This window comes from Homalodisca vitripennis, chromosome 1, assembly GCF_021130785.1.
Source record: "Homalodisca vitripennis isolate AUS2020 chromosome 1, UT_GWSS_2.1, whole genome shotgun sequence".
NCBI classification, from domain to species: domain Eukaryota; kingdom Metazoa; phylum Arthropoda; class Insecta; order Hemiptera; family Cicadellidae; genus Homalodisca; species Homalodisca vitripennis.
In genome coordinates, this window is record NC_060207.1 from 58,436,451 (window position 1) to 58,448,897 (window position 12,447).

Sequence of the window (12,447 nt, forward strand, 5' to 3'; positions counted from 1 at the left end):
CTGCAATCCTATAGGCTAGACCTTCCAACTGTATATTAATCAGTGCAATAACACTAAACAAACAGAGTTGAAGCAGATTTTCACTGCCTGTAGTATTTGTAAATTATGTCTGGTCAGAGAATACAAGATTGACAAAAGATACTTGGTATACACTTAAAACCCCTTAAAATTCACTAACCAAATAATGATAAATCAACTAACTCTGAGCAGCATGTACAACTTTGAACAGTACTTGGATTGTTATCTCATTTCATCTACTTAAAGTTGTACAAAGCTGTTACAGTGTGACCCTCTTTGCTCTTTGAGTGGAAAATAATTAATAACAATCTTTCCTTTAAAAATTTCCATGATGAGTATAAATCATTACCATTTATTTTGAGATCCTCTGTTTATATTTTTAGTGTTCAGATGTTTTGAAAAACAAACTTGCATGTCAAAGAGTTTTACATAAAAATTTTGCATCAGGTGGACAATTGAGTGCATTACAATGTTTCAGACAGTGTCCCAAAGCACGATAATCAAGTTTTCTACACATAGCACAGCTACGTGGGAAGGGTTGATTCAATGCAAATGATGAGACAATAAGAACACCCCTTCATCTAGAATACAATTGATTTTGTGGTCTAGGTGTCTTTGATGTCGAACCAATCCAAAGAGCTTCTTCAAATTCCAGGCGTCAAGTCAGTGACAGTGTCAGATTTCAGACCTGCACTAAACAGAAGGTGAAATGGAGCTGAATTCAACATTTGCATTGAATCAACCCTTCTCTCCATAGCTATGTTATGTGAAGATGGTGTTATTGACCTCAACATTGTGGAAGAGCCAGTCTTAGTGACTGGTTACTACATATCTGGTTATCATCATGGTATACACTTCACTCAACAATTGAGTTTCATATGTTGTAATGTCTAATTTACAATATATCAAGCTTACTGTGTACCAAGTCAGTTTTAAATAAATCCTCCTGTATATAATCAAATCAACATTGGATGAAGATGGAGTTACCTTGTCATGTACAAGTATCATGGTATTAACGCAATCATCATAATCTCTGTGCTAATTTTAAATTACCTGAGTGATAGTCTCTGAAAACTAGCAACATCTCAGCATGAGACAACTAAATGTTAATTCCAATTTTTCAAGTTTATTTTTAATGATTGGCAAGCAGTTAATATGAACATGAATGAGCTGACTATAAACCTAACCCAGAATTCCAGGAGAAATACATTTATAATAACATCATACTGTGTTTGGTTGGTATTGGTTTAAAACTGTTATTACCAGTCAGTAATTGGATACCCCATTATTAACGTAACAATATAAGAATTCCAATTTGATAAAACAATTTAAAATATGTTATTTCAAGAACATTGTGAATCAAAACGTACCTCTGATATCTTGTAAGGCCATGTCTTGGGTCGAGGACCTGTACTCTCTGTCTTGACAGGTGGCTGTGGTGTCTTGGGTTTGACAGCAGAAATGGGAGGTGGGCGGGTAGGTAGTGTCTTCTTGCCAGGAGTTGAATCGGTTACAGCAGTCTTCACTGGCACCAACTCAGTGGGTCGTTTGCCCACGTTGGTGGTTTCTCCCCTCTGAATACATCGGTTTTGGTTTAATGAAATGTAAATCACCAACAAAAATACATTTTTTTCGTCTAATAAATATCAACATCATTATTAAGAATGAAATTTAAGAAATCTGTGTTTCTCGAGAAGAAAATAAAACTAGAAAACAAAGTTAAACACATTTTTTTATACTGGGTCAAATCAAACATTAAGCAGTCTGTTCTTTTTAAGACTCCATATCTGAAGAAAGTGGTGCAACATCTTTATCTATGTTGGGTGAGGATGTACACAGAAGGGGAAGAAGGAAATGTGATTCATCACACCAGGAAAAAATTAAAATCTAAATTTTAAAAATCTAAATGTAATAACAAAATTATTAAAATCGATAGCAGTTATTTAACTCTCTTAATAATAGGCTACTGTGGATAGGGCATGAAGAAAAATTTTAGATTCTGTTACTTTTTGTGTACTTTGAATGTCTTACTTTTAAAAACAAAGTATGTATGTCCTTTTGCGTGATTATGATGGTCATCTTTCTACAAAATAATACAGATAATCTGCTTGAAGGTTTTGTCACATCGTTCTTGTTTACAGCTGCTGTTGTGTTGCAATGTTAACAAAATCCAATTCATATGTTTTGTTTCTCATTAAAATTGTTATAGACCTCTAACCCATACTTAATACAATATTTTTATAATTAATAGCGAAAAGTGTTATAATTAATAATTTAAAAAATCAATAAAAATAAATACATATAATTCCTCTAAATTTTATAAAAATAATAAAAATACACAAAACATATACATTGATAAAATATTTAGTGGTGTAGTGTATTGACAGTCACGAATGTCTAAAAGTAACATTCTATAAAGCACTTATAAGATATAATATATAAGCACTTATTATATATAAAGCATTCTATAAAATAACTGTCCATAAAGCATATATACATATAAAATTAAAAATTACACAAGTGTGTAATTTTATATTTTGTATTTAATACCTGTATACACATATCATAAAAAATGAATATGACCATTAAAATTTAATTCTATAAATATCTAGAAGTTTGCTGGAAAATTAACTTTAGGGAAAAATAATGACAAGGAAGATAAACTGAAAATGGCAGCAAAAATTGTTTGCATTACTAGAAACAAACCAATTAATGGATGGAAAAATTGAATTTCTAGAATCCAAACTTACTAGTGCTGGAGCAAAGACAAAATTGAGTCTTGAGGAAGAAAAATGTGTGAGAATAATAGAAAATCATCTGCAAAATCTGAGAGAAATGGAGGCCAAACTGGACAAACAAAAACAATTAAAAATTTAGATGTCCAACATACTTTTGATGAACATGACTTAAAAAAAGAAACAGATTACTAAGTAATATGCGCTTAAGAATAGGGAGAGAAAAATCAATGTTATTCTTGAGCCGAGAGAGTCAATGCAGAGCAAATCATAGCTCTACTGTAGCACACATTAGTTGAGACTCATCAACCCCTAACCCTGACCTGCCCTTCATAAACATTCCACCAAATGGTCCACTATTACCACTAAGTTCATCTACTGTCCTACTGGATATAGGACAGTTAAAAACTTCTAGGCCAAAGTGATACCTCTGTATAGTGGCAACAGCCACAGTGAAGCTCCCACAACTGTAGTGCATGTCCAGACAATTTTGGTTAGAAGTCATCCTACCTCAAGTAAAACGAAAAAAAACAGCCAGCAACAAGGGAGAAGTCCCTTCATCGTGTTACTACAAATGGCAAAGAGCAAATTCTTTAAGCCAATCTTAAAAACATCAAAATAATAAAACATTTGACATGATTTCAAATTACCAGCCCTCACTTACGAAAATTACAACACACCAACAATGGTAAATGCAAGACCACGATCAAACAATAGAACAATAGAGGAATTCTACAACAAAAACATAGGCTACTACAGACAAATCTCAATGATGGTCAAGTAAGCAATGCAACGATCACAGATCTGGAAAATGTAACACAACAACAAAGTGACAAAGGAGAAACATCTTTTTTATAATTGAGCACTTCAAAGAAGATTTACCATCCTAAATTAAAATATGAGAGAACCACAATGCAAATCATATTGCCTTTTACACTTGGCTGAGTTGGAGATACCCAATGTCTTCACTTTAACAGAGCACCAGATAGAGTTCATAAAATGGTAGCCTGGCTTTGGCCTAGTAGCCCACTGTATTCATATTGGAGATGTAGCTATCTTTGTAGAAGATGCACAACAAACTCACACCGAGGAGATTGATGTATTACATACTGCCAAGAACTTCCATGTAAGGTTGCACTAATCAAGATAAATTGTAACAAAGACATTACCTATATTATGGGTACGTAAAGATCACCCCAGATAGTAACTTAGATGATACAACTACTCTAATTCTTATATTAGATCAAACTAAAATGGAAAATAGACATTGTCTAATAATGGAAGATATAAATCTTGAAAAATCAAATTAAATGCTTGCCTACCATAATATTAAAAAAGTTAATATGCTAGAGCTATAAGAATTACTCCCAAATCAAAATCAACTATAGACTGGATTGTTTCAAACATGGTCATCGGTGCACTTCATATGAAAGTTTTCTGCACTGGACTTTCTGATCACACTTCACAATGTGCTTTATCACCAACTTAACCTAAATCATTGCACAGAGCAATTGTAGTTAGAAACAAAAATGAGCTGAAATGGTTGCTACTAAATGAAAGGTGGGAAAAAGTGTATAAATCTTTATATTTAGAAGTTTATTATTGTATATTTAAATAAAAATTAAATTTGGAAACATTAAATGGGTTTTAAAAAAACAAGACGACTCACCACAATTCAAACTAACCGTCGATATAAAACTGATGAACTCTCTGATGGGACTCACAATAGTGCACTCAGCACATTAAGACCCACATCTGAAGAGGAGTTAAGAACCATTATTAAGTTTTTAAATAAAAAATTTCAGCAGGAATTGATGACATATCAACAAAAGTACTAAAGCAGTACAACCTCACTAACATCTTCATTAAATCTTTTAGTGAAAGCCAAGTTCCTTCATCACTCAAAGTATAAAAAATTATCCTAAATTTAAGACTGACAGCATAACAGAATTAAGTAACTATCAACCCATATCACTACTTTCAACAGATGCAAGATTTCAGTCGTACTAAATTCTACTCTAAAAAGAACCACTAAAGCGTTTTGATCTCAACCGCATCCGACCCAAAGAGGAGTGCCACAAGGATCTGTGCTTGGTCCAGTGCTGTTCATTTTCATTACCAATGACCTTTTGGAGTACTTAAGTGAATACACTAAAACATTGCTGTACGCTGACAACACAACTTTAATCCTTGTCAACCGTTCACCCGAAAATCTATGAATGAATACATTCATTGTTATTAACATGGCATATCAGTATTGCAATGGAAATGACTTAGTGGTATATCACTCTAAAACTAGCCAGTTAGGATTTGGAAGAAGAGCAGAGTAAATCAATTGCATACCAAAGCTCAATTTGGTTGATCAAACCAAATTCTTTGAGGTCATAACTGACTAGTCTATCTTGGACTGCTCATATTGATCAGCTATGTAATGCAAGCCTGTATGCACTCAAACAGATCAAAGGAATTATATATCTGACTACTGCACATACTACCTACTTTCTACTGTTTGAGACTCATATACGATATGGTCTAGCTGTATGCATTTTAAAAGCCAACATGAACAAGATTCTAATTCTTCAAACAAAAATTAGAATCTTTACTAACCTTTACCTCCTAGAAAGTTGCAGGCATTCTCAACCCTAAATTTCTTGACTGTGTCACCTCTCTACATACAAGTAATTGAGTTGTATGTGGACAGAGAAAACCTTGTAAGACTTACACTACTACAATTTACACTACTCAACAATTTACCCACATCCCACTCATCACTTAACACAATGTTAGAAATTCCAACCTACAAGGGAAGAAAGCTGAGCAAATACTTGTCCACAGAAATCAAGGCGAAGAAGGAAACACAACTAAAGACTGCACTCCAAATATTGCTTTCACAATGGGTTATCTACACACTTGAGGATTTCTACCAAAAGTCTCAAACCAACAGACACATAATACACTTTAACGTCTTGTACTTAACACTATTTTAAAATTAATTTAAATCACCCTTTTTATAATATTTCTGTATCTGACGTATATGAATTAAGAAAATTTTGACTTTGACTAAAATTGGTACCAAAAGAATATTCTCTACAACTTTTGTATTTATTTTCATTAAGTTGACAACAAAGATAAAAAGTAAAGATTAAGGATGTCATATTTCACTAGACGAAGTTTAACCCTACAACTGGCGGTCATTTCATCCTGTAGTGTCTAATAGTTTTAGAGCTTCATACAATGTTTTTTTTTATTTATAAAAATTATAAATTAGGAGCAATGTATGTACGTACATGTATTTCTTTTGTTCAGAATATTATTTGAATTTAAAGTAGGCCATAAACAAATTTTTTTTTTAAGATTCAAATTTTGCAAAAGATTTCTAAAATAAGGGAAAACCATGTCTATCAAATCAAGTTATTGTGAGAACAATGTAAGATAGGCGTTTTGTGTCAAATTACATCTAATTTCAGAAAATATAAACGTTATACATACTAACGAAACCATAATAAAGCTATAATATAAAAAGCAGTTATGTGCATAAATTATGAAAATCATGTGTGTATGTAAGAGTTTGACAATTCAAGTTTTGCTAATACAAGTGTCCATAATATATGTTATATTTTCTTACTCAAAATTAAATGGATTATACAGTAGTAATGAAATAAACCCCATAACTCATTTTTGAAAAGTATAAAAAAGTTACTTTTTGTTATTATTAAAAAAAAAAAACAAAGAAACATTTTCATACTTGCTGTATGACGTTTTTAAAAGTTTGTGTTATATAACATTTTTTTAAATAACTGATGGGAAATTTTATATTTTTTAGAAAACCATAAAACTGTCTAAATATATGGAATAATACCATATTTACAATGAAAATGTGATAATACGCACCAGTTAGAAAACATATAGTGTAACTAAATTAACTAATCTTTATTTACATCAGCCTGAAAATTGCTAAATTAGAACGAATAATATGATAATCAGACACATATATCAATATAATATGATTTCACTATGATATTGTCTATACCCTATCCATGACTAGATTCAATTTCTGAGACTTACTCCAAAACATGAATCACTTGAGATCAGAGCAAGATCCATCACTTTGGTGTAGCCTTCAATAATTCACTATTTTATCACCAATAAGTTAGAAAAGATCTATTTCTTATTACTGAAATCTGACCAAGACTAATTTTTTACAGGTTACTCAAATAACCATATATACATGACAAACAATGATCCAGTTATCACATATATAATCAAAGAAATTACTAAACTAAGTAAATATACAGGGTGATTCAAAACTAAACGGCAATCTCTCGAGAGCTTATTCTATAGCTAAAACAAGTAAAAAAGTTCATATAACCATATGCCCGGAAACGCTTCGTTAGCGAGTTAAGCCTAGCGAAAGATTTTGCCCGGATTTCAGAACCCTTGGTGAAGTCAGGCCGTATAAAAATGGTAAAGGTAGTTACAAAGATACAAATACGATTGTTTTTTATGTTTTTATATCTGAAAAATTTATTAAAATTCGTCCCAGAGCTGTAAATGCAATACTTTCAGAGATATCTTGTGAAAACTATCTATTTACCAGAACTAAATTGTTACTTCAAAACTAAAAAAGTGTTGGAAATAACATTTAGTAAGTGAAAAACAATACATTAAATACATTTTAGCTAAGTGATGTTTGAATAGCTTACTCAGAGCCTATAATTTATCAAACACATTTCAGTAAAAATATTTCCTTTATTTTAAAATATATTTATCACTATTCAACAACACAGTACATATTTAAATACGACACTAAAACACGAATAAAACTACAAAAACTTATAATTATATACGGCTCAGCATAGAAGTAAAAGTAAACAACACCGGCAAGATGACGTTCGCAACAAACAGACAATGTTTTCTTTTACTTTTGAAATAATAAATTGCTATGTCACAACGATAATAACAGAGGAGTAACACTGGTTATCCGTTAGCATTTTTATTCCCGAATCCAATGGTGCATGAATCAAATTGATATGTTTCCGGAGTATATTATAAGAGTATTTATGTGAGGGAATGTTTGGCAGTGTAACTACCGTATCCACTACACTCATCCATTGGCGAGATATAGAGGAGTTACTGTATTTCCAAGCTGTATTAAATTATAGTACTACAAAGTAATAGTGGAAAACACATAAATGTTGAATGACACATTGTTAAATTTTAAAAAGGATTTTTTATTGGTTTAATTGTATGGACTTGTTTACTACCATAAAAGTATTCAGTGAGAGTCGAAGACATGAAACAGTAGAGTGAAGAATGAATACCTTGAGCAGATGGCGGGCTCGCCTACGGTCATCCCCAGGTACTATAACTAAACATGCAGCGTCTTGTATCTTATGCCTAAGCTGGGGTTCCATGAGTGTCCAGGCTGGGGTGCGTGATGCTCGTGCAGCTTGTTTCAACAAGCAGGCCTCCACAGTCGTTGCCAGCAGACTGAGGAATTCCACAAACCCCTGAATTGTTAAAAAAACTATATATTAATGTACATTTTTATTTGACTGAGTACTTAGTGAAATAGTACAATATGTTCATATTATATACATACATAATATATAGGTATAAAGGAAAACAAGACACGTTTCTAAACTTTAACTGCTTAATATTCGTCAGTGACATTATCAAAAGCTTGTATAAATAAAAATAAAATAAAATATTAAGAAGTAGAAACATTAAGGTAATAAACACATTGCAAGCAACAAAAATATATGGTATGAAAACAAGTAAAATAAAACATGTAACTTTTCTTAAACACAGAGATAGAGAAAATTGTTTGAATAATTAACCCTTAAAGCGCCGTAAGCGCATATGCGCGCGAGGATCGACTTTGCTCTGAACGCCGTAAGCGCAATATACTTGTTTTTACTATTTTGCACTGTTAGTTCAGAGTTTGTCCGCTAGACTGTGAGGGGTGTATGTTACAGTAGTGTAGCGGGGCTGTGCCACATCACGTGACAATCTTTGTGTTTAACGATCGATACTGAACCGGTTTTTGTTGAACAGCTGGCAGTTTGGTAGTATTGCTCAACGCCGCAAGCGCATGTATGCGTACGTCACTGCCTCGCCGCGCGCCGGGCAGCTCTTGTGTTCTTCTTCATATCCTGTTGAAGCAGTGCGAATAGTTGATCGGTAAACTACTGTGTAGTTTTATGTGTTATATGATCATCTTTTTATGAAAGTTATATATTTATAAACTTTTGAAATAAACAGTTTCTTGAATGGCGATAAAAGTCTTTTTTCCTCGTAGAAATATTTTTACTCCTTATATTTATAATTATGTATTTTAGCTCTTGTTCCGAAATTCTACATTTATGTTTATTTTTTTTTTAGGCTTGTTTTTACTCCAATAAGTGTTACAATATTTTATTTACTTCTATAAACATCTGAAAACCATTTTGTAATTATTATAAAAATAACACCCGTTAGAGGACTAAGAATTTGGAAAATATTTGGTTTTCAAATTTTTGGCATGTAAATTTAATTTTTTATTATAACTTTGTATTAAATATGTAATATACTTATTTTCTAGTTCTATTCTAGTACATATAAGCACGCAATGTCATCATTGATATACATAATAATAAAAGGAAACAGTAAGCATTGGGTAAAATTTATAAAGGAGCTGGAACGCTACATAGTAAATCATGTGTATTTTGGGCAATAAATATGACAAAAGATATTTTTTTGCAGTTTCTGTTTTATTTTGTTACCTAAAAAAGAAATTAAAATTAGCGTTGAGAAAATCTAATTTTAATTTTTTATAATAAATGAGCGCTAATCCAGAGTTTAGCTGAAACTGTTTGGCGCTTTAAGGGTTAATTTCAATTAACTATGATGTCTCAGAATTAATCCAACTGGTGATTTTGATTGAATTTATATATATATATATATATATATATATATATATATATATATATATATATAATATATATATATATATAATATATATATTTATATATATATATATATATATATATATATATATATATATATACACACAGATTCCGATAAAAGTGAGTATTTTTCAGGGTTGAAAGAGAATTTTAATGAAAACATTTTTTGTCTAATACACATGGGGTCGTTTCCAATTGAGAATTCGTGAAACATCTTGTAGGCAACACAATAATGCTCCCTTTACTGGCGACAAAAATGCAATATATACGGGGTGCAACAAAACTCTCAACGGAAACTTTAAGATATTTATTGTTACTTGGGCCAAATGAAGCAAAACTCAAATGCATCCAAAGGTCTAACTCTTTCCATTGACTATCTGTATTTGTTTTTCTGTTTTTATTTTTTATAAAAAAAAAACCAGTAAAGATATAAAACTGAAATTCAGTACAATTTTTTTTTTCTTGCAGTTTCCAATCAAGAGAAAAATTAATATTATATTATCGTATCACGTTTCAAGATGGTGGATGGTTGAAGCTTTTAAAACTTACCCTATGCACTCGAAGGCAGTATTTATAATTTGTCCTTGGAGCTCATATGGCCAGCTCTACTGGCATTTTGTCAGAAGCGTGTATTAATTTTTGCCGTAATGTTATCTGAGCTCGTATGTCCAGCTGTACTGGCCAAGATATAATACATCCATAGCTCGTAAGGCCAGCACCACTAGCCACTAAACTTATCAGTTATTTTCTAATATCCTCTTTGTTTTATAATGAATAATAAGTGCTAAAACCTATCAAGCAGCTTTATTTTAAAGTAATTTTAGGTACGCAGTAAATTTTAAATTAACCTTTAATTTTTTTTAACATTGACTGTGCAAATTAGACAAATGACGCGTAGTGGGCCTATACACTGAAGTGAAAGAAACTTTAAAAATTTTACTAGAAGACATGTGCTAACTATTCTTGACTACACATAGGTATGCATTTTTAAAAGTTTTATTCTGTAAAAAATGTAACGACAGAAAATTTCTAAATATTTCATGTCTGAGTATAACATAACTGTAAATGCCTACTTTATAACATTTTATTTCAATATCTTTCTTAACAATGTATGTATGAGTTAAAGTGTATGTTTCTCTTTGTATTAGAAAGATTCATTAAGAATAAATTTGATTATTTTTTTCATTTCTTCTTTAAACATTTTAAATTACTATGTAAATAACGCGGAGGATAATAAAAAATAATTCTGATCTGGGGAGGCAAACAACAAATATGGCCGCCGAGCTGCCAATGAAAGTAGTACGGCCACCTGTACTGGCCATACGAGTTGTGAGGCAAAACTAATGCAAGCTGTCTGGCCATCCTTGGTGTGGCCAGTGCTGCTAGCCTTTCGAGTGCAAAGGGTAATAACGTATGATCTAATATATTATGAAAATGTGTGAATTAGAATAAATGTTGTTTTGTTAATTAATTCTGAATTTATTAATTAAAATGTGTTGTGATTGATGAAAGTTGTTTTCATTTTTGCTTGGGATGTGATTGTTCATCTTCGCACTGAAATCTTATCAATATAATTCATTGTTTGCATACACTTGACAATCCAATCAAACTGGAATTGATTAAACTGTGTGGGTGCTATTTCAATAAAAATGTATTAATTTTGGAGATGTTCAGTTAACATTCCATTACTGACTCAATATTTGTTCATATACAACTCATCAGTTACTGCTTATCTATAATTTTTAATTTGTTTCTCTATCTATTATTTTAAATTTCAAAGGGGCCAGAACTGATATTATAATTTAATATAAATGTTTGATTTCAAAAGAGTGATTACTTCATTGAACTTGATATCCATGGGTGAATTAGTGGAATGAATAACATTGGTCAGCTTGTACAGGTGTGAGTGACACTTGCAGGCCTGGTCTGGGGGCAGCTTCTCGGCAGCTGACAGGAGAGTCTCCTCTAGATGACTCATAGTCCACAGCTGCTCCTTGCCGAGTGACATGAACCTACACCAAACATCACTAACTTAAAACTGACAAAGATAATTTGTAATATTTTGTTAATTACAATCACAGAACAGTCAAGCAGGGCACACAAACAATCACGAGTTACCAGCAAAAGATCACTCTTATCAGATACTTATAAATTTAATATGAAAAACATTTTTGCTACCCAAATTTAATTTAGTGATCTAAAAGTGATGTTGGGTAGTTTGGCAACAGTTAACTTGTTTATATTAACCCAATAACAGTTCCTGTCTATGCATTAATGTAATTAGGTATGGATCAATTAGGCAATGATCTTAAAAAAGTTACACTAATTGTGCTGTATTGTTTTGCTTGCAACCTTTAAAACAACGTTTTAAATGGATTAGTACAAAGTTTGTCCAGAAGATTATTTGGTAACTGATGACAAAGATACAATTTTAAAGGAAAATTATACTACAGAACTTTTGATTAAAAACAACTATCCCCGGTCAATTATTGAACGAGCTAAGACTAAAAACAAAGGTTGCAAGCAAATTAACAAAAAAAGACAATCCTAATTATCTCACTACCGTAACTATTCCTTATGTAAAAGGAACATCAGAAAAATGTTTAAGATAAATTCTAAATTTAACATCCGTACTGTTTTTAAGCCACAAAATGATCTAAGAAGCTACTTAACAAAATTAAAACCAAAAAACAAAAAAACAGGTCAACCAAGAATGTAATGTATAAAATTGACTGTGGATGCAAAAG

At 31.6% G+C, this 12,447-nt stretch overlaps 1 protein-coding gene across 1 annotated transcript in view; it reads right to left on the minus strand.

The window, feature by feature from the left end:
- LOC124362286 overlaps nt 1–12,447 on the minus strand; it is a 53,454-nt gene that overhangs the window by 2,774 nt on the left and 38,233 nt on the right. The window contains 3 exon segments of the mRNA XM_046816650.1: nt 1,389–1,592; nt 8,075–8,263; nt 11,538–11,712. Of these exon segments, the coding sequence (XP_046672606.1) occupies nt 1,389–1,592; nt 8,075–8,263; nt 11,538–11,712 (568 nt within the window).